Genomic DNA, 23,299 nt, shown 5'->3' with positions numbered 1-23,299 from the left:
TAATGCATTGCAGGAATTTCAGTAGTTCTTCCTCCTCTTTTACCTGTACCACTGAGAAAGACAAGTTCTCCAAACAGCGGCATGGTTGGGGGTGTGGTAATGACTCACATTGCTGGCATTATATTGCAGCCGATGCATCAAAGTGAAATTGTCTCAGATATATATCAACGCAAGATACATGGGAAGAGGACAACTTACAAGTGGTCCTCTAAACAACTCACCATCATGACTTGGCAATATTTTGCTATTCCTTCAGCGTCGTTGGATCAGAACGTTAAAAGTCCATCCCTTGCAGCATTTTCTATCTACCTAAAGTACATGGACAGCAGCTGTTCAAGAAGACAACTCACCACCAGAAATGCAAATTGAGTGCAGTATAACACTCCCTGAATTCAGGAGTGGACAGTGTTCATATAAACTTAATAAGCTTCAAGGGAAACTTAAAATTAGGATATATATGAAAGAGAGTGGTGAGCCTGTGGAATTCTCTGCCACAGAATGTCTTTGAAGCCAAAACACTGAATTTTCACAAAAGGCATTAGACAGAACTCTTAGGACTAAAGGGATCACAGAGTATGGGGAGAAAGTGGTAACATGGAACTGAGTTGGATGATCAACCATGATCATAGTGAATGGCAGAGCAGGCTCAAGGGCACACTGGCCTACTCCTGCTCCTATTTTCAATTATTCTATGTTTCTAATAGAGTCCTGAATAATGCAATAAAGATGAAGTTAGCAACTAGATTAAGGATTGTAGATTAAGGCAGTACAATGCAATGAAATGTGATCAATACAATTAATTGTTAATTAATGGATTTCTGGCTATGGTTGCTAAATCATCTTAACTGAGAAGACAGTGGATGAACCCAGTTTTCCCTATCTCTGTTTGACCCTGAAGGTGTTGATGATGCACATACTTGAGGCACCTAAGTCTATCCGGTGAAAGTACACCAATAATAGAGTTAGGAAGAGAGCTCCAAAACTTTGACTCACTGATGATGAAGGAGTTACAATATATTCCTAAACTGGGATTGTTGTGAAATGGAGGTGAACTTGCATGGAGTGGTGTTTCAATGTGCCTGCTCCCCTTGTTCTTGTAGGTGGTAGAAATTGTGGATTTGAAAGATACTATTGAAGAAGCCTTAAATAAAAACAAATTGCCAGAGAAGCTCAGCAGGTCTGGAAGCATCTGTGGAGAGAAAGCATACTTATCGTTTTATGTCCAGAGACGCTTCTTCAGAAACAGCAATTGCTGGGTTTTTTTCAGCTTTCCAGTTTATTCAGTTCTTTGTTTTATTGAAGAAGCCTTATAGTAATGAAAATTGCATTTTCAGAATGCCTGCATTTTCTTTGACAGCAAGTCCCTATATCCAGATTGAAGCTATTTTGACTTCCAAAAGATGAAGTTAAAGTTGTTTTTGTCAATGTTATCATTAAACTTATGAGCTGTTCTTATGTCATTCATATTGCTATGAAACTATGAGTAACCTAAAGAAGCAGCAGACAACTAATTGGAATTAAATAAAACAAAGAACTGTGGATACTGGAGATCTGAAACAAAAGCAGAAATTGCTGGTGAAAATCAGCAGGTCTGGCAGCATCTTAGAGGAGAAAGGAGTTAAGAACAAAAGGGAACTAGGGAGAGAATAGGACCCCTCAAAGATCAGCAAGGCGGCCTTTGTGTGGAGCCACAGAAAATGGGGGAGATACTAAATGAATATTTTGCATCAGTATTTACTGTGGAAAAGGATATGGAAGATATAGACTGTAGGGAAATAGATGGTGACATCTTGCAAAATGTCCAGATTACAGAGGAGGAAATCCTGGATGTCTTGAAACGGGTAAAGGTGGATAGATCCCCAGGACCTAATCAGGTGTACCCGAAAACTCTGTGGAAAGCTAGAGAAGTGATTGCTGGGCCTCTTGCTGAGGTATTTGTATCATTGATAGTCACAGGTGAGGTGCTGGAAGACTGAAGGTTGGCAAACATGGTGCCACTATTTAAGAAGAGCGGTAAAGACGAATCAGGGAACTATAGACTGGTGAGCCTGACCTCAGTGGTGGACAAGTTGTTGGAGGGAATCCTGAGGGACAGGATGTACATGTATTTGGAAAGGCAAGGACTGATTAGGGATAGTCAACATGGCTTTGTGCATGGGAAATCATGTCTCACAAACTTGATTGAGTTTTCTGAAGAAGTAACAAAGAGGATTGATGAGGGCAGAGCGGTGGACATGATCTATATGAACTTCAGTAAGGCGTTCGACAAGTTCCCCATGAGAGACTGGTTAGCAAAGTTAGGTCTCATGGAATACAGGGAGAACCAGCCATTTAGATAAGAACTGGCTCAAAGGTAGAAGACAAAGGGTGGTAGTGGGGGGTTGTTTTTCAGACTGGAGGCCTGTGACCAGTGGAGTGCCACAATGATCGATGCTGAGTCCACTACCTTTCATCATTTATATAAATGATTTGGATGTGAGCATAAGAGGTACAGTTAGTAAGTTTGCAGATGACACCAAAATTAGAGGTGTAGTGGACAGCGAAGAAGGTTACCTCAGGTTACAACGGGTTCTTGATCAGATGGGCCAATGGGCTGAGAAGTGACAAATGGAGTTTAATTTAGATAAATGCGAGGTGCTGCATTTTGGGAAAGCAAATCTTAGCAAGACTTGCTCACTTAATGGTAAGGTCCTAGGGAGTGTTGCTGAACAAAGAGACCTTGGAATGCAAGTTCATAGCACCTTGAAAGTGGAGGTGCAGGTAGATAAGATAGTGAAGGAGGCGTTTGGTATGCTTTCCTTTATTGGTCAGAGTATTAAGTACAGGAATTGGGAGGTCATGTTGCGGCTGTACAGCACATTGGTTAGGCCACTGTTGGAATATTGCGTGCAATTCTGGTCTCCTTCCTATCGGAAAGATGTTGCCAAACTTGAAAGGGTTGAGAAAAGATCTACAAGGATATTGCAAGGGTTGGAGGATTTGAGGTATAGGCAGAGGCTGATCAGGCTGGGGATGTTTTCCCTGGAGCGTCAGAGGCTGAGGAGTGACCTTATAGAGGTACAAAATTATGAGGGGCATGGATAGGATAAATAAACAAAGTCTTTTCCCTGGAGTGCGGGAGTCCAGAACTAGAGGTCATAGGTTTAGGGTGAGAGGAGAAAGATGTAAAAGAGACCTAAGAGGCAACGTTTTCATACAGAGGGTGGTACGTGTATGGAATGAGCTGCCAGAGGGTGTGGTGGAGGCTGGTACAATTGCAACATTTAAGAGGCATTTGGATGGGTAAATGAATAAGAAAGGTTTGGAGGGATATGGGCCGGCTGCTGGCAGGTGTGACTAGATTGGGTTGGGGTATTTGATCGGCATGGACGGGTTGGACCGAAGGGTCTGTTTCCATGCTGTACATCTCTATGACTCTATAACATTTAATCAAAACTGAATGGAGATTGGAATTTGACTTATAGCTGGTTAGGGACTGGTTAGGGATAGTCAACATGGCTTTGTGCGTGGGAAATCATGTCTCACAAACTTGATTGAGTTTTCTGAAGAAGTAACAAAGAGGATTGATGAGGGCAGAGCGGTGGACATGATCTATATGAACCTTAGTAAGGCGTTCGACAAGTTCCCCATGAGAGACTGGTTAGCAAAGTTAGGTCTCATGGAATACAGGGAGAACCAGCCATTTAGATTAGATTAGATTAGATTACTTACAGTGTGGAAACAGGCCCTTCGGCCCAACAAGTCCACACTGCCCCGCCGAAGCGCAACCCACCCATGCCCCTACATTTACCCCTTACCTAACACTACGGGCAATTTAGCATGGCCAATTCACCTGACCTGCACATCTTTGGACTGTGGGAGGAAACCGGAGCACCCGGAGGAAAGCCACGCAGACACGGGGAGAATGTGCAAACTCCACACAGACAGTCGCCTGAGGCGGGAATTGAACCCGGGTCTCTGGCGCTGCGAGGCAGCAGTGCTAACCACTGTGCCACCGTGCCTCCCACAAGAAGAACTGGCTCAAAGGTAGAAGACAGAGGGTGGTAATGGAGGGTTGTATTTCAGACTGGAGGCCTGTGACCAGTGGAGTGCCACAATGATCGATGCTGAGTCCACTACTTTTCATCATTTATATAAATGATTTGGATGTGAGCATAAGAGGTACGGTTAGTAAGTTTGCAGATGACACCAAAATTAGAGGTATAGTGGACAGCGAAGAAGGTTACCTCAGATTACAACGGGTTCTTGATCAGATGGGCCAATAGGCTGAGAAGTGGCACATGGAGTTTAATTTAGATAAATGCGAGGTGCTGCATTTTGGGAAAGCAAATCTTAGTAAGACTTACTCACTTAATGGTAAGGTCCTAGGGAATGTTGCTGAACAAAGAGACTTTGGAGTGCAGGTTCATAGCACCTTGAAAATAGAGTTGCAGGTAGATAGGATAGTGAAGAAGGCGTTTGGTGTGCTTTCCTTTGTTGGTCAGTGTATTGAATACACAAGTTGGAAGGTCATGTTGCAGCTGTATATTAGTTGGGCCACTGTTGGAATATTGCGTGCAGTTCTGGTCTCCTTCCTATCGGAAAGATGTTGTGAAACTTGAAAGAGTTGAGAAAAGATTTACAAGGATGTTGCCAGGGTTGGAGGCTTTGAGCTATAGGGACAGGTTGAATAGACTGGGGCTGTTTTCCCTGGAGCATCGGAGGCTGAGGGGTGACCATATAGAGGTTTGTAAAATCATGAGGGACATGGATAGGATAAATAGACAAAATCTCTTCCCTGGTGTGGGGGAATCCAGAGCTAGATGGCATAGGTTTAGGATGAGAGGGGAAAGTTGTAAAAAAGACCGAAGGGGCAACTTTTTCATGTGTATGGAATGAGCTGCCAGACGCTGGTACAATTGCAGCATTTAAAAGAAATCTGGATTAGTAAATGAATAGAAGGGTTTGGAGTGATATGGGCCAGGTGCTGGCAGGTGGGACTAGATTGGGTTGAGATATCTGGTCAGCATGGACGGATTGGACCGAAGGGTCTGTTTCCATGCTGTACATCTCTATGACTCTATGATCCTATGGTGTTTTGCTGCATCTCAGAACAGAAAGTAAAGGCAGTTTCATTATAACCGCTTGAGGAAGAAGAAATAAACCTTTCCCAGAAAAGAATATTTTTCGTTAGTAGAAAATGGGACAAGGGGAAGAAGCAAATTTCTTAGTGGAAAGAGCAATTTTATACAAGTAAACTGGATTGATTTATAAGATTTACTTGGGATTGCTGATGATAATTATATGCAGAAAATTCAGATGGAATCTAATGGTTGATCAAGGCCCAATGAAGATTTGACCTGGCATGGAAAACTGAGAGGAAATTTTGGTCTGCTTGATTGTTTGATGCCATTTGTATGCCAGTATTGTTTGTTGTATTGAATAAAATGAAATATATTTACCCATTTGATGACTTGTGATCCAGAGACTGAAACATTTAGACCATTGTTCCATTGAATTTAAATTCTTTTAACTCTTCCAAATAATGTTTTAGTTACAAAAGCGAAATACTGCTGGAAATCTGAAATGAAAACAAAATGCTGGAGAAACTCAACAGCTCTAGCAGCATCTATGGAGAGAGAAACAGTTAGTGTTTCAAGACTGATCTGACATTTCAGAATGGGCTCATCAGTTTTTTCTTCAGTTCTGAAAAAGAGTCATGTTGGACTCCCACCTTACCTCTGTTTCTCTCTCTGCATGAATATTTGAATAATGCTAATCTTATTTTGATCATTACAGAAAAAGTTTTATAATTAAAATGTTGTCTATTAATTTTTTTCCATTGAGATATTTGAGGATTCTTTATTCTAAAACAAAAGTTAGCAATTGAATGGCTTACTCCTGCTCCGAATTTCTATGTTTTAAAAAACATCATCAAAAAGTGATGGCTTAAGGAAATCTGTGCAGAGAGGAAGTGCTAAGTAGAGATGTGAACAACTGAAATTTGAGAGGGTTGGAACAGTATAGCCGAATGTGCAATCACAAAACATTTGAACATTTAAATGTATATTCATTTCGACGACAGAGGGTGCACACAGAAAATTATCATTAATTTAATTGTCCATTATTTGGAGGCATATTTGCAGGGCAAGGAGCATCCCAATTAACTTGGAGATGAAATGATTTATATTAGGTTGTAATAAGGTCTGTATGGCAACCAGCTGTATTAATTCCATCAAATGTTGATTTCAGTACAAATGGACTAATGGCTTTACACAGTTATTTGTTTCTTTAGCCTGAAGTCCTGGAACAATTGCAGAGCCTGAAAGAGCTGTGGATGGATAATAACTCAATACAGACATTGCCTGGGGTAAGAATCTACACAATATCAGAACTCTATCATCTTCTTTTCTTGACAATTAGTTTATAAAAATTTAGTTAATTTTGGGGGAAGGACATGGGGAGTGGGAAAGCAAAGGAAAGGGGGAAATGTTTGGGGCATATTGAATTGGGAATGTGAGAGCATGTTTGCAATAAAGGAGGGAGAGCATAGGAAGAAGGGATGGGATGGAAGGGGATGATATGAGAAAAATGAATGGATGGATATGGCATCTGAAAAATGACATGGGGAGGATGAAATGGCATGAGATGGGGATTTTAAGAAGTACTGTTGCAATAAATATACTAATTTCACTACAAGTATTTTGTTGGTGTTTGCTAATACTTTAATACTTTGATGACTATATAATGCATTGTATTACCATACCCACAAGGCTGCCAACAGTCTTACCTGAAGCTCACTCTCAATGAATGTAGGAAGCAAATTCCCAAGTGCTGGATTTTCCAGTTGGAGGTGGTTTTGGGAGCTTGGATTTTTTTTCCAGGTCACAGACACACCCTTGTATAGATGCATTAAATGAAGGATCTCAGTGACCCCAGAGGCAATTCAGCCACATAATTGATGGCTGCTGAGGGTGAATGGAGGTAGAATATCAGGAAAATCCTGTAACTGCTCTTCATGCATGTAGTTAAACAAGGGAGAGCAGGATTATCTTAAACAAAGGGAGAGCTGGCACCTCAGCTAAGGTAGACAACAAATGGTTACTAAAATGTTGGCATTGCTCTTTAGGTTTGTGTCAAAACTTTCACTTCATTATATCAAATATCTGACCACTCCTGTCTCTAAATGAGTATTCTGACATGGTGACATTTTCCTGACTTTTCCCTGTACCCTTTAACATTGTTTCTATTCAAATAGTCATCTAAATAATCATCTACCCTGATTCAAAGTTATACACTTTGGTAGCAAAAACATGCCTCTCCATGTTCTTCCACCAAGATGTATTTTCCATGTCATCTGCTGTTTATCTGCCCATTTCACCAATTGCTCTATGTCCTTTTGGAGTTCTCCTCATTGTTTACAATGTTTCCAAGTTTTGTATATTCCACAAACTTTTAAATTGTCCCCTGCACATCAACATTTGGATCATTATTATATGTCAGGATAAATTAGGGTTCTCATATCAAGCCTTGGGGAACTCTGGTACAAATCATTCTCTAGCCTGAAAAATATCCATTGATCATTAATCTCTGTTTCCTATTATTCAGACAGTTTTTTTATCCACATTCCTAATGTGCCTTTTATTCTGCGAACTGTAATTTTTCTTATAAATTTGTTATGTGACACCATATCAAATGCCTTTTCAAAGTCCACATACACCATATCAATGGTATTACCTTCATCAATGCTTTCTGTTACCTCTTCAAAAACTCTTAATTATTCAAACACAATTCCCCCTTTTGAAATCCATGCTGATTATGCCTCATCAACCCACCTTTCTCCATGTGACTGCTTATTCTATCCCAAATTATTATTTCTAGAAGTTGCCCCACCACTAAAATCAAACTTAGTGGTCTGTAACTACCAAGTTTATCCTTACAACCTACATTGAAACAGGGCCATAATATTTGCAATTGTCCAGTGCTCAGGCACCTCCCCTAAGTCTAGGGAAGATGAAAGACTATGGCTAGTGCCTTTGGCATTTCTACTGTCACTTCTGTCAATATCCTTGGATGCACCTCATCCAGTCTTGGAGTTTTGTCAACTTAAAGTACAAACAGTCTATCCAACACTTCTTCCTTGCTAATTGTAAAACTTTCAGTGACACAATTTCCTCTTCTGTCACTTCAGCCTGGGTAAAGTCAACTCTTTGGTACAGACAAGTGCAAAGCATTCATTGAATACCTCAGCCACATCCCATGCCTCCATGTGTAAATAACTTGAACAAATGTGTGATGCATTGATCGGCATAACAAGTTATTTAATCTCCTCTATGTCTGTCTAGGAGCACAATTGTCAAAACACTGCCATATTTCCCAAAGGGCTAGTATCATGCATAAAACAAATCAGTTGGAAAAACCTTGAAAATCACTTACATTTATATGGATATGAAAACAGCATGAAAATTCTGCAAAACACGCATTTGCTACATGTAAATTAGCTGCCATATTGCATATATTAAACCAATGACTGCACTCAAAGCACTTCACTGGCTGTAAAGTGCCAGTGAAGTGCTTTGAGACTTACAGCTGTCATGAAAGGCACAATATAATGTAAGTCTTTTTTTTCTTTTCAGTTAAGGTGCTGTCTGCAAAACCCACTGCACCTCACTTATTTCATATCACTGTATTCAAAATATCTCTCACACATTCCTGCAACCTTCTTGAACAAAATTTCTGACTGTTTTCACAATCCCTTCAACTGTCTGGATTTTCCACTGCAATGCCTGGCAATTCTGCCTGTTTCTTAAATAGTATTAAATAATCTCTTCTAAACAATTGAAAAGATGTATAATCTCTTTTATATATATTTTGAAAAAAGACATAAATCTATGTATCATAGTTGTCATGGTAAAAGTATTGGTCGGGAAAGAGCAATATCCTTTTCAGTATGACTAAGAATTATTAAACTAATGCTTGCAACAAAAAGGATAAAGGTTTCAGCAAAATGTTTTCATAGGAGACCATATCCCTTTAATATGTATTTACATTTTATTGTTAAAAGTAATAACTTAATCAAATCAAACACCAATATTTTCTATTAATCAATTCCCATTTTGAAGTTTATAGATTTGTATTCATTTATGTAGCAGTGAAAATGTTTTACATTTCACTCTGCCAGCTAATTTTCCCAAAAGTCAAATACTTCATTTTAGCTTTTCTTCCTTCTCCCTTTCTCAAATTTGTGGAGCATATTTCTGCTCAAGTGCATAAGGATGCAAGTGTTGAAACAACTTGGAATATTCACAACAGATACTTGTCTGTGAATTTTCATTAAAATCATCTGGTAATTGCTTAAGTAAAGAATGATTAAATGTTTGGCCAAAATGAGACTGAGAAGTTCAGTGTTTTAGTACATTGTCACCTTGCATCTAGAATCTTGGACTCAAATCCAGTTTAATTTGCGAGGGTGACAATGTCTCCCTTTTTCTGTTTGTGGTAAGAGTCCCCCACAAAATGTGTTTGAAGTTCCAATTTCCATCTTATAGCATAAAACATTATTCAGTTTGCATCAAAATTAAATTGATAATCTCGCTGTGAGAAAGCACATGAATGACAGCTGTGCAACATGAAAATATTATATTGGTACAGCCAGAACTGCTTTTATCAAAAAATGCTTAAAACCAAAGAAAGTTCACTTTCCATACTGTCTTTCTATTGGTGTTCCAGGAATGTTTGATGATAGCACTTTAATGAAACTGACAAAGGTGATCCATCCAAAACAAATTGTGAGAAAGGTTGGAAACCTGAGTCAGCCATTAATTCTTAATACCGACTTAGCTGAGTACAAAATATAACCCAAAAGAATACATAGCTCATTCTTGAGACACGAAATTTTGATGTATTGAATAGATCAATGTATTGATATTTTTCCCTCCTCTTGGTCTAATATATCAACTCATATTGAATTTTGCATTAATACATTAAAGGGAAATCAGTGTATATTGCATTTGATGTTACCCTCAGCTACTTCCTTGACCTGCCTCTGGTCTAGCTGCTGTCTCTTGGACATTCCAGCAGGTCTTACACTGTCCCAAGCTGCTCTAGCAGCCTACATTGTATTCTAAAATCAGACCTATTTTGCCTGGTTAAAAAAAAAGCTGTACTTTTCAACTTGAGCTTACAACTAGGCTTAGTAAATAAAATTAAGGATTTGTTAACAAGTTATACAGACTAGAAAAAAAAACATATCTATGTATATAGCATCTTATATAGATCCACAAGTACATTATTGAATAAAATTTGATAATAAGCCGCATTAGGAGAAATGAGGGCAGATGGCCATTGGTCAGTGAAATAGGCGTTAAAGAGCATGTTAGAGGAAGAAGGAAAGAAAGAGGACCTGAGATATTTAATGAAGAAATATAGAAATTGGAGCCTTAATTGCTGTAAAGACATGATTGCTAATTATAGCATCATTAAAATCAGGGATGCTCAAGAGATCAGAATTGGAGAAATGTAGCAATTCCAGAGGATTGTAGTTCAGAAGATTAAATATCAAAGAGTCATGATGGGGAAGGTCAAGATCAGGGAGGGATTTGAAACATGGATAAGAACATCAAAGTTAAGACACATCCTATTAGACACCGATGTAGATCAATGAGCATTTGACTGATGGACAGGTGGCATTTGTGTAATGCAACACAGACAGCAAACCTTTGGAAGACTGAAGTTCAGACAAGTTAGGAAGTGGAAAGCCCATCTTGAAGTTAAAATAATCAAGTCCAGAAATAATAATGAGGATTTAGCAACAGATAACCTGAAACAAGTGTGGAGTCAGACAGTGTCATAGAGTCATAGAGATGTCAGCATGGAAACAGACCCTTCGGTCCAACCCGTCCATGCCGACCAGATATCCCAACCCAATCTAGTCCCACCTGCCAGCACCCGGCGCATATTCCTCCAAACCCTTCCTATTCATATACCCATCCAAATGCCTTTTAAATGTTGCAATTGTACCAGCCTCCACCACTTCCTCTGACAGCTCATTCCATACACGTACCACCCTCTGTGTGAAAAGGTTGTTCCTTAGGTCTCTTTTATATCTTTTCCCCCTCACCCTAAACCTACACCCTCTAGTTCTGGACTCTCCGACCCCAGGGAAAAGACGTTGTCTATTTATCTTATCGATGCCCCTCATAATTTTGTAAACCTCTATAAGGTTACCCCTCAGCCTCCGACGCTCCAGGGAAAACAGCCCCAGCCTGTTCAGCCTCTCCCCATAGCTCAAATCCTCCAACCCTGGCAACACCCTTGTAAATCTTTTGTGAACCCTTTCAAGTTCCACAACATCTTTCTGATAGGAAGGAGACCAGAATTGCACGCAATATTCCAACAGTGGCCTAACCAATGTCCTGTACAGCCGCAACTTGACTTTCCAACTCCTGCACTCAATACTCTGACCAATAAAAGAAAGCATACCAAATGCCCTCTTCACTATCCTATCTACCCGTTACTCCACTTTCAAAGAGCTATGAACTTGCACTTCAAGGTTCTTTGTTCAGCAACATTCTCTAGGACCTTGCCATTAAGTGTATAAGTCCTGCTAAGATTTGCTTTCTCAAAATGCAGCACCTCGCATTTATCTGAGTTAAACTCCATCTGCCACTTCTCGGCCCATTGGCCCATCTGATCCATTAAATACGACCTGTATTTTCAGATGTTGTCACCAAGGGACAACAGGTAGATGAGTAATAGGAGAGAGGGGGAATCATGGATAGATCCTTAAGATGGAGCCAGACAGGGGATACCAGAGGCACCAATGTAGGAGTGTGAAGAGAGGCCATTAGAAGTCATTCTCTGGCTAAATTAAAGCACACATGATTGTGGGTAGTGTACTGACTTGGATAAAGAACTGATTTGCAGATAGGAAACAAAAAATAGGAATAAATAGGTCTTTTCCCAAGTGGAAGGCAATGAATCATGGAGGAATACATGGAATAGATCCCAGCTATTCACATTATATATTACTGATTTAGGTGAGAGAACTAAATGTAATATTTCCAAGTTTTCAGAAAACACAACGCTGAATGGGAGGGAAGCTGTGAGGTGCTTCAGTATGATTTGGACAAGTTAAGTGAGTAGACAAATAATGGCACATGAATTATAATGTGGATAAATGTGGGGCAATCCACTTTGCTAACAGAAACAGGAAGTCAGATTATTATCTGACTGGCGATAAGTTATGAAAGAGGGTGTGCAGCAAAACCTGGGTATCCTTGTATATCAGTTGATGAAATTAATTCTGCAGCTGCAGCAGACAGAGAAGAAAGCAAGTGTTATGTTGGCCTTCACAGCAAGAGGATTTGAGTGCAGGAGATGGGATGTCTAGCTGCAATTCTACAATGCCTTGGTGAGGTCGCACCTGAAGTATTGTGTGTAGTTTTGGTCTCCTTTTCTGAGAAAAGATGTTCCGGCTGTGGACGGAATGCAACAAAGGTTTGCCAGACTGATTTTTGGGAAGGCAGGACTGACATATGAAGAGAGATATGTTAGTTAGGACTGTATTCACTGGAGTTTACAAGAATGAGGGGACATCGTATAGAAGCCTATAAATTGCTAACAGAACTAGACAAGATGAAAACAGGAAGTAGGTTCCCGATGACTGGGGAGTCCAGAATAAGGGATCACAATCCAAGGATATGAGATGAGGACTGAGATGAGGAGAAATTTCTTCATCAGAGAGTCGTGAGCCTGTAGAATTCTCTGCTACAGAATGTGGTTGAGAAAAACATTAAATGATTTTAAGAACGAGTTCGATATAATTTCTTGGGATAAAGGGATCAAAGGATATGAGGAAAAGATGGGAACAGGATGTTGGATGGTCAGCCATGATCATATTGAATGGCAGAGCAGGCATGAAAGACCAGATGACTTGTGCCTGCTCCTATTTTCTATGTTCCTATGTTTACAATGAGACAGATAAGAACGGAACTAGGCTAAAGCAGTCCCACGCAGCAGACTAGGTTGGAAAGGTGTTGCGGGCTGATGCTGTGGTCAACAATATCAAAGGCTGAAGAGAGGTCAGGAAAGACAATGTGAAATAGTTAACATTGACATGTCATATGTGATTCTGTTAAGAGACATTTCAGTACCGTGATCGAGCCAGACATTTGATTGGAGGGGTTCAAGCATTTTGTTCCAGGAAAGATGGATACGTATTTGGGAGATATAACACTTTGAAGGGAATTTGAGAGGAAAGGAAGGTTGAAGATGCAATGGTGTGTGCATGGACAGAGGAGTCGAGAGTTTTTTGTTTGTGTAAAGGGGTGAATCCTGCATATTTCAAAGGGAGAAGTGGTAGCTGAAGCCAAGAACCATTCAACTAATTGACTGACAGGGGGAATAAGGAAGGAAAGTTGGACAGTCAACAGTCAGGTAGAAATCTTTTCTATTTGTTAAGGGATGAGGGTGTCACTAGTCGGACTAGTCATTATTGCCCATCCCTAATTGCCCCAAAGGCAGTTAATAGTCAATTACATTATTGTGGATTTGGAGTCACATATAGACCAGATCAGGTATGGATGGCAAGTTTCCTTCCCTTAAGGACATCAGTGAAACAGGTAGGTTTTTGGAACAATCAACAATGATAGTTCCATGTCATATTTTTATTGAATCCAGTCATTACTATCAGGCATAATAGCATTTGAACCCATGTACCCAGAATATTAACTGAGGTTATAGTGACATACAGCATGGAAACAGACCTTTTGGTCCAACTCGTCCATGCAATTCAGGTTTCCTAAACTGAACCAGTCCCATTTGCCTGCATTTGTCCCATATTCCTCTAAACCTTTCCTAGTTATGTATCTGTTGAAATGTTTTTTTAAATGTTGTGTGTGCATCCATCTCTACCACTTCCTCAGGCAGCTCCTTCCATATATGCACCACCCTCTACCCCTCATGTCCGTTTTAAATCTTTCCCTTCTCAGGCGTCTGGATTACTAATCCTACATGCTTTTATTTAAAGACATATAAAGCACATATGTACTTCAAATCAGCAAGAACAATTTTAAATTTATTATTAATTGATTTTAAGTCAACATGTTTGGGCATGTTATGATGCATCTCCACAGTCAGTGGGACTTGATGCTGGACCTCTTGGCCCAGAGGTAAGAAACTACTGTTGACTACAAGAGCCATATCTTTGAGCCTTATATCTGATATGTTCATCATCCTGTCATGGAAGTGCCTGTAGTGGAGCAAGTTATAGATCTTCTTAATGATCCTGATCAGATATGTAATGATACACTTTTGGAGCAGTTGGGACCTGAGCCTGGGCCTCCCAGCTCAGAGGTAACAACACTACTACCATGTCACAAGAGCCCCTTAGCATAATATTGACTGCTGGGGAATAACACTGTCGATATTTTCTAATCAAACTGTTCAGAAATGTTATTACTCACCTCTGGAGCAGATAGCTCAGTTAATGTCCATTGCCTAAATATAATTGACAACCAATTACTATTGTAACCATGCTGCTCCTTTAACAAGGTTTTGCTGTCCTTGGCATTTTTATCAGGAGGCCGTAAAGACACAGACAACCCCGAATTGTCTGGGGTTGATCTACTTAAGAATGCTTTCATGTTAAAAAAAAACACTTGTACAATGAAAGGGGAGTGGCCAGTTCTCCCAGCTCAGCTTTTCTCTGGTTTGGTTTGGTTTTAGCAGTCTGGCTGTTCACTGAAAGTAGGTAGCCAGTTTAAGGCTGCTGGTCCAAGAAACAGAACCAAAAACCAGGCGTGAGGCCTTCAGATCAGGAGACCTACTCAAATATAAGGAATCCAGGTATGACCTTCGCAGAGTCATTAAGAGAGCCAAAGACCAATACCGATACAAACTAGAGACCCAGGCAGGCACCTGGCGACTATGGCAAGGACTGAATGACACCACAGGTTCGAAAAAGAGACAGTGCAAGATAGCAGATGATGACACATCCATCCCAGAACGTGTCAACGCCTTCTGTGCTCGCTTTGAGCTGAACTTCGGCAGAGAGGTAATACCCATTCCGACAAGTCCTGATGAAACTCTCCCAACAGTCACTGCATCAGAGGTCAGATAAGTTTTCCTTAGTGTGAATCCAAGGAAAGCGATGGGACCAGACGAAGTACCAGGCCGTGCACTCAGAGCACGCGCAGATCAACTGACAGAGGTCTTCTCGGACATCTTCAGTCTCTCCCAGCAGCAGGCCACTGTCCCTGCCTGTTTCAAGAGGGCCAACATCACTTCTGTTCCTAAGAAGGCTCGTGCAGCATGTCTCAATGACTACCACCCAGCGGCCCTAACTTCGATGGTCATGAAGTGCTTTGAAAGGCTGGTCATGGCATTAATCAACTCCAGCCTCCCCACTACTCTTGATCCATTCCAATTTGCCTATCAGACCAACTAATCCACATCAGATGCCATATCACTTGCCCTTCACTCCTCCCTAGAACATCTTGACACCAAGAATAGCAATGGAAGAAACCTACTTATTGACTACAGTTCAGCCTTCAACACTATTATCCCACAAGACTGATTAGTAAACTTAGTGATCTCGGACCAAGCCCCACTCTCTGCAACCGGATCCTCAGTTTCCTGACCCACAGGCCACAATCAGTGAAGATTGGAGACAATATTTCATCCTCACTAACACTCAACACTGGAGCCCCCCCCCCCAGGGGTGCGTACTCAGCCCCCTACTGTACTTACTGTATACCCATGACTGAGTCACCAAATACCCGACAAATGCCATTTACAAGTTCACTGATGACACCACCATAGTCGGTTAAAACTCAGAGGGCAACAAAACAGACTACTGATGGGAGGTGGAAGACCTGGAAAAATGGTGCACTGAGAATAACCTAGCTCTCAGTGCCGGCAAAACCAAGGAACTCTTTATTGACTTTTGGCAGGATGTTACTCATGCCCCCTACACATTAACAGCACAGAGGTCGAACGAGTGGACAGTATGAAGCTCCTGGGAGTGGTCATCCACAACAAGCTTTCTTGGACTCTTCATGTAGAAGCACTGGTTACAAAGGCCCAACAGTGTCTCTTCTTCCTCAGGCAGCTGAGGAAATTTGGTATGATGGCGAATTCCCTTGGCAACTTTTATAGGTGCGCCGTCAAGAGTATTCTGTCAGGATGTATCACTACCTGGTATGGCAACCGTATCATTCAAGATCGGAAACGTTTACAGAGAGTGGTGAACTCGGCCCAGACAATCACAAAGGCCAACCTTCCATCGATAGAATCCATTTACCAGGCCGGCTGTCAAGGAAAGGCCGCCAACATTCTCAAAGATCCATCCCACTCTGACAATGCTTTTCTACAGTCTCCACCATCAGAAAGAAGTTATAGAAGTAACAGTTTCTCCCCTACTGTTGTTAGAATACTAAATAGACTCACAAACTCTTAGCATTCGTCTGTACCTGTGTTTTTATTTTTGCCGCTGTTTACCAATTGTTTACTTACCTATGCTACTTAACTCTGTGATCTGCCTGTATTGCTCGCAAGACAAAGCTTTTCACTGTGCTTCAGTACACGTGACAATAAATTCAATTCAATTCAATTCAACAGCTATGTGGAAGAAGGTGTTCCATGCTGAATCTCTCTGCCATCTGTTTCTCTCCTGTCAGACCCTGTGTTTGATTTTGCCTTTTGTGCCAAGGATTGTTTATGGGGATTGTTGCAAGTATTTGGAACAGCATCATTAAGTTGGGATAATCTGTTGGGTTTTCAGATGGGTTAAGTTATTCTTTATTCTGTTCTCTTCTGTTTGTATTTCATTTAAACCAAAAACTAAGTGATTGGGCCAGCTGCTTCACTCCTGGAATATCCACTGTACACTTGCTTAAAACAACGAGCAAAGTTAGGGACTGGGCTACTTTCTTGACATGTTTTGAAGGGATCTGGTCCACAACACTATATAGTCAGTAGTGGACAAGGAAAAGCTGATCCAATTATGCTAATCATCAAACTATCAATTCCGAACCACGTAGAAATTATCCCAAGTTAGTGACAGTTTTGCTTGTTCTATTCACTACAGCCCTAGGGACAGTATAAGGGAAACAGTACCACAGTGGTAATATCTCAGACCCAGAGGTCTAGGTTCAAGTCCCATCTCTCCAAAGGTGTGTCATAACACATCTGAATAGGTTGATTAAACATATCTTTAAGATATTGAAGTTCCAATGTTAATCCTTAAGTGAGGGAAGAGAAAAACCAAACATTTGTGGTGATATTCATATTGTTCAACAAGAACTGGAATGAGGTGTGAGTGAAAATTGATGCAAAGTAGGTTACAGGCAGCAGACTACTGAATAAGCTAAAGTGTAGCACAGTTTAGAAACAGGAGGAGAAAGAGCAGCAAAAATTCTGCAAATAGCCTCAATGTCATTGAGTTAGACTAACAGCTCATACTTGACAATGGCATGTTTCATGCATGAGAGGGGTCAAGTGGAGCATATTGATATTAACTAAGTGCATATTCAGACATTGGCATTTGTTTGAGGTCCCAGAAGCTAGGATTCAGACAGCAGAAAATGTATGGTCTTTACAGAGATGGGAAAGAAAAGAAGGAAAATTTATTTAAAAATCATTAAACATATTACATATACTGTTTGTTTTTTGTATTTTTTCAGCCTCTAGCAAAGTTGAAACATCTGACATACTTGGATATGTCAAAGAATAGAATAGAAATGATTGAGTCAGATATTTCTGGATGCGAAGGCCTGGAGGACCTCCTGCTTTCATCCAATCTGCTGCAACAGCTGCCTGACACCATAGGTAGGAACAATGTTACCATTTTCTTTTTATAATTTAACCATGAATATTTTCCTAAAAAATATAGAGAAGAATAGAGAATAAATAATAATGTAGATACAGTTTATTGTTCAAAATATTGGTGGATGATTTTGAAAGGACATTACATAATGTAAAACTTTGTTTTCCTGGGTTATGGCAAAAGTATCATGAATTAATACAAGTATCTATTTTTTAATAGCGCAACTTGAATTGTAGGGCAGGATTTAATGCCCACCCATTAGACGACTTTCAAGGAGGGGCCTTTTAACTCAGTGAGGAGGCATTCCTGCCCAGTGCCAACTGAGCCATTATGAGGGCAGTGAATGGCCACTTAAGGGCTTCAATCTGCTGCTACTTTTGTTCAGCCAGAAGTGTTTAGTCCAGTCATCTTGTCAGAAACAAAATGTCCTGAAAAGGTCTAATTAAGGAATCAAACATTGGGAAAAGGGAGCTTGCTCAGAGCCAGCCAGAATAGGTCTTAATCCAAAAACATCCTGCCCTCAATCAACTGTGACCTGGATCCATCAGCAACACTCGATTTATCCTTGGCAGCTGCCTCTCCCAGTGGGTTTTCTACTTCCATGATCATTAAATACAGGGAAGGTCCACCAATGTCCATTTAAGTGCCTTAAGAATAAATTAATTCAACAGACCTCCCTCAAAAGAGGAGGTGGAGGGCCTCCGCTGATTCTCCATTTGGCAGGCCTGCATTAAATATTACTCAAACAGTGCACTAAAGCAATCCCTGAAAGCTCAGCAGATAAATGTACAAGCTTAGTAAAAGGCATACAGAGCCATCAAGTCACGCAGCATGTAAACAGACCCTTCGGTCAAACTTGTCCAACCAGACATCCTAATCTGACCTAGTCCCATTTGCCAGCATTTGGTCTATATTCCTCTAAACTCTTCCTATTCATTTACCCATCCCGATGCTTTTTAAATGTTATAACTGTACCTACCTCCATCACTTCCTCTAGTAGCTCATTCCATACATGCACCACACTCTGCACGAAAAAGCTACCCCTCAGATCCTTTCTAAATCTTTCCTATCTCACCTTAAACCTATGCTCTCTAGCTTTGGATTCCTCCAGCCTAGGACAATGTTTGCTGTTCACTCTATCCATGCCTGGCCTGATTTTATAAACCTCTATAAGGTCACCTCTTAATCTCTGCTCCAGGCAAAATAGCCCCAGCCTCCTTACACTCAAAACCTCCAGTCCTGGCAACATCCTTATAAATCTTTTCTGCACCCTCACAGGTTTAACAACATTCTTTCTATAAAAGGGCAACCAGAATAGTACGCTATATTCCAAAAAGTGGCCTCACCAATGTCCTGTACAGCTGCAAAAATGATAGCCCAACTCCTAGGAGAAAGTGAGATCTGCATATGCTGAAGGTCAGAATCGAAAGTATCTTGCTGGAAAAGCACAGCAGGTCAGGCAGCATCTGAGGAGCAGAAGAATTGACGTTTCGAGCATAAGCTCTTAATGAAGAGCTTATGTTCAAACGTCAACTCTTTTGTCCCTTGGATGCTGTGTGACGTGTTGTGCTATCCCAACTCCAATACTCAATTTTCTGACCAATGAAGACAATGTGTCATACGCTTTCTTCACCATCCTGACGACTTGCAACTCCATTTTCAAGGACTTAAGCATCTGCACTCCTAAGTTGCTTTGTTTGGCAACAAATTCGGTCTCTAGCTATGTTAAGGTGGTTTCAAGTCAAATGCTACTAAAATGGCTGTAACTGACAACATAGCTTGCCATTACAGAGATGAAAATCAGTCAGAGTTCTAGGGGATACATTAGATTCAGGAAGATATAACAATGCTGGATATGGAGGATGTTCCAGATGGTTCAAGGATAGAATCTATTTAGTTCAAGCTAAGAAATAATAAAGGTACAATGATATTACTTGAAATATTCTACATGCCACCAACTAGTGAGAAAGATTTAGAAGTTTTTCCATTCTTCCTTCAGTAGAGTGATGGTACCAGAGGACTGGAGAATTGCAAATGTTCAAAACACTCTTGCTCAAAAAATGGTGTAATGTAAGGAATTGGAACAGGAATGGCCCTTCAAGCATGCTCCACCATTCGACATGATCATAGCTGATCTGCCTCAGCCCTCAGCTGTTCTTTCATTCAAGCTTCTCATAGCCCTCAAGTCCTTTTTATATCAACATCTTTTTCTACCTTCTCTTCTAACATATTCAGTTATCTAATCTCCTCAATTCTCTAGTGTAGAGAATTCAAGATATTCAGTACAGTCTGAGAAAATAAAATCCTTTGCAGCTCAGTTTCAAATAAACGTTCCCTTATTTTGTATCAAAATACCTCAGTCTGAGATTCTGCCACTAATGAAAACATCTACCTGTCAGGCCCCAAAATCTTCTACATTTCAAAAAACATCACCCCCATTCTAACTTTTTTAGCTGTTCTTGATAAGTCAACCCCTTCACTAGGAATCAGCCTAGTGAATCTCTTTTGAACTGCCTCCAATGCCAATATACCCTTTCTTACAAATAGGGACCAAAATTGTACACGGTAGTCCAGATGTGGCCTCACCATTATCCTGTACAGTTGTAACAAGATTTTCCTATTTTTAAACTCCAGCCTGCTCGCGATGAAGGCCAAAATTCCATTTGTCGTTGCAATTACTAAGTGCACCTGCGTGGTAACTTTGTGATTCATGGATAAAAAACACCCAGATACCTCTGTGATGTACTTTCTGTTTAAATAATACTCTCCCTTTTGTTTCTCCCTACCAAAGTGCATGCCTTTCCTACATTAAATTCCAGCTGCCAAGATTTTGCTCACTCACTCATCCTGTCTGTATTGCCCTCAGATTCCTTCTGTCTTTATCACAACCCATCCACCAATCTATTTTTGTACTATCAGCAAATTTAAATTCATTACACACTGCCCACTCCTCTAATCATCAAAGCTGTTGATTGATCTTTGTGGCACTCCACCAGTTATGTCTTTCTAACATGTAAAAGACCCCTTAAAACTTACTCTCTGCCTTCTATGTTAACCAGTCCTCAATCCGTGCTCATATATTACCCACAGTACAGTGACCTGCTATCTTGTGCAACGACCCTTTATGTGGCACTTTATCAAATGCCTTCAGATAAGACCAGCAATTACAGTACAAGCCAGTCAATTTAACTTTGATAGGGAAGTTTTTGGAAATGGTAATTCAGGCCAAGTTAATAGGCATTTGAGAACATCAATGTTAATTACAGAAAACCAGCACAAATTTCTTAAGTGTAAAGTATGTGTAACTAACTTGCTTGAGTTTTTAAACATGAATGGCATGGATTTCCAAATGATATTTCATAAAGCAGCATACACAACTGACTCATGAGTATAGTTAGAGCTCATGGAATAAAGGGACAGTAGCAGCATGGAAATGAAATTGGTAAGTGATGGGTATCAGAGATTAATGGTGAACAGATGTTTTCAAGCAAGATGACATTTACAGTGGAGTTCCCCAGGAGAAAGTGTTAGGGCCCTTGTTCCTCTTGATGAAGATTAATAGCTGAGTAGTGGGTGAAATTTGAAGTTTTGAGAGGTGAAAATATAAAATGTTGTAATGTGGAATGGGCAAACAAGTGGCAGATAAAATTAAATGAAGAGAAGTGTGCCATGATTTATTTCACTAGGAAGAATGAGAAGAGACAACATAAAATAGAGTACAATTCAATATGAGGTGCGGGAAGGGTAAATATACATAAATCATTGAAGAGGACAGTGCTACTTCAGAAATGGCATTAGCGATCCTGGGATCGATAGAAGGACATTGAGTACAAAGAAAGGAAGTCATGATAAACATGCATAAAACATTAGTTTGGCCTCAAATGGAGTATTGCATCCTGTTCTGGGTACCACACTGTATGAAGGAAGTAGAGAGGGTGCAACAAATATTCCACAACATTATGGCATAAGGATGAGAAATTTCATTTATGTAATAGAATGGGGAAACAGAGGATAAATCATGAGAAATCTGGACAGAGTAGGTAAAGAGAAATTCCTCCCACTGGTCGAAGAGTCTGGAGCCCAAGGACACTCATCTAAGGTGATTGTCAAAAGAAACAAGGGTTAGATGATAAAAATGCTTTTTATCCAGTGAATGGTTAAATTCTGGAATGCATTGGCTAAGACTGTGATGGAAGTAGATTCTGTCATTGTTTCTGAAGATAATTGGATCATTCTCAAAAGTGGAAATATTTGCAAGTGTATGAGAAAAAAGGCAGGGGAGTAGCATTTGGTGAATTATTCTTGCAGAGAGCTGGGAGAAGCAGAAAGGGCCAAATGGCTTCCTTCTGAGGTTAGAGTATTCTACAGTTCCAGTCATGAATATAAATTGGTTGGGAGGTGCACAAACTGAAAGGAAACATTTATTAAAACAGTGCCATCTGTTGGTTTCATACCATTTCTGTAAGCAGAGATTACGAGATGATTTTGCAGTATTTGCAGAGCTGCGACACATTCATTTGTGCATTGATGTTGCTGCATTGAGACAGCATGCAGAACACTCAGATATTCTTTCAACTCTTTGCATGCATATCCATTTTTTTTGCTGCAGGGATCATTTTGGTACAAAAAGTATATTTATATTGTCATACACAAATATTGCCCATCAGGCATTCATATTACCTGTGCTGCATCCTCATGGACTTACACAGATGACATTGTCTAGGTTCTTTGAGACACAGGGCAGAATCTAAAAGGGGTCTGAGCAATTTGGCTATGGCAAGATATGTAATCAAAGCAGATGACAGGAACTGCGAGGACCATCTCGATGTAGAGATGATCTTGCTCCTTTTCGATATTTTCTAAATTAATCTGTTCAGAAATGTTATTACACAGTGCTGGAACTGATAGGACTTGAACCAAGGCCACCTGACTCAAAGGTAATGACACTACCACTGCACTTCAACAGCCGTACTTGCTCTGTATTTTATGCTTTTCACAAGCAGTGTGGTGAGATTCTGAGGAAAGGTCACTCGACCCAAAACGTTAACTCTGATTTCTCTCCACAGATGCACCAGACTGCTGAACATTTCCAGCAATTTCTGTTTGTGTTGGCAAGATTCTTGGTAGGCAGTGGCAAAATGCCAATTTACAGAAATTAGTGTTTATTAAATGCTTTGTTAACGCATCAAATGAGAATTTGTGTTGCAGACGTTTCGTCCCCTGTCTAGGTGACATCCTCAGTGCTTGGGAGCCTCCTGTGAAGCGCTTCTGTGATCTTTCTTCCGGCATTTGTAGTGGTTTGTATCTGCCGCTTCTGGTAGTCAGTTCCAGCTGTCCGCTGCAGTGGTCGGTATATTGGGTCCAGGTCGATGTGCTTATTGATTGAATCTGTGGATGAGTGCCGTGCCTCTAGGAATTCCCTGGCTGTTCTCTGTTTGGCTTGTCCTATAATAGTAGTGTTGTCCCAGTCGAATTCATGTTGCTTGTCATCTG

The 23,299-nt window shown here is 40.4% G+C and overlaps 1 protein-coding gene across 23 annotated transcripts in view; it reads left to right on the top strand.

Moving 5' to 3' along the window:
• Positions 1–23,299, top strand: part of lrrc7 (leucine rich repeat containing 7) — a 607,301-nt gene that overhangs the window by 409,448 nt on the left and 174,554 nt on the right. For all 23 annotated transcript variants that reach the window (XM_043699350.1, XM_043699364.1, XM_043699344.1 and 20 more), the window contains 2 exons: positions 6,275–6,349; positions 17,664–17,808. In XM_043699350.1, coding sequence (XP_043555285.1) covers positions 6,275–6,349; positions 17,664–17,808 — 220 coding nt within the window. The remainder of the gene's footprint in view (positions 1–6,274; positions 6,350–17,663; positions 17,809–23,299) is intronic.

This window comes from Chiloscyllium plagiosum, chromosome 11 (assembly GCF_004010195.1).
Source record: "Chiloscyllium plagiosum isolate BGI_BamShark_2017 chromosome 11, ASM401019v2, whole genome shotgun sequence".
NCBI lineage: Eukaryota > Metazoa > Chordata > Chondrichthyes > Orectolobiformes > Hemiscylliidae > Chiloscyllium > Chiloscyllium plagiosum.
Note: the sequence above shows the minus strand (reverse complement) of the source record. Positions and strands in the feature narration are given on the sequence as shown.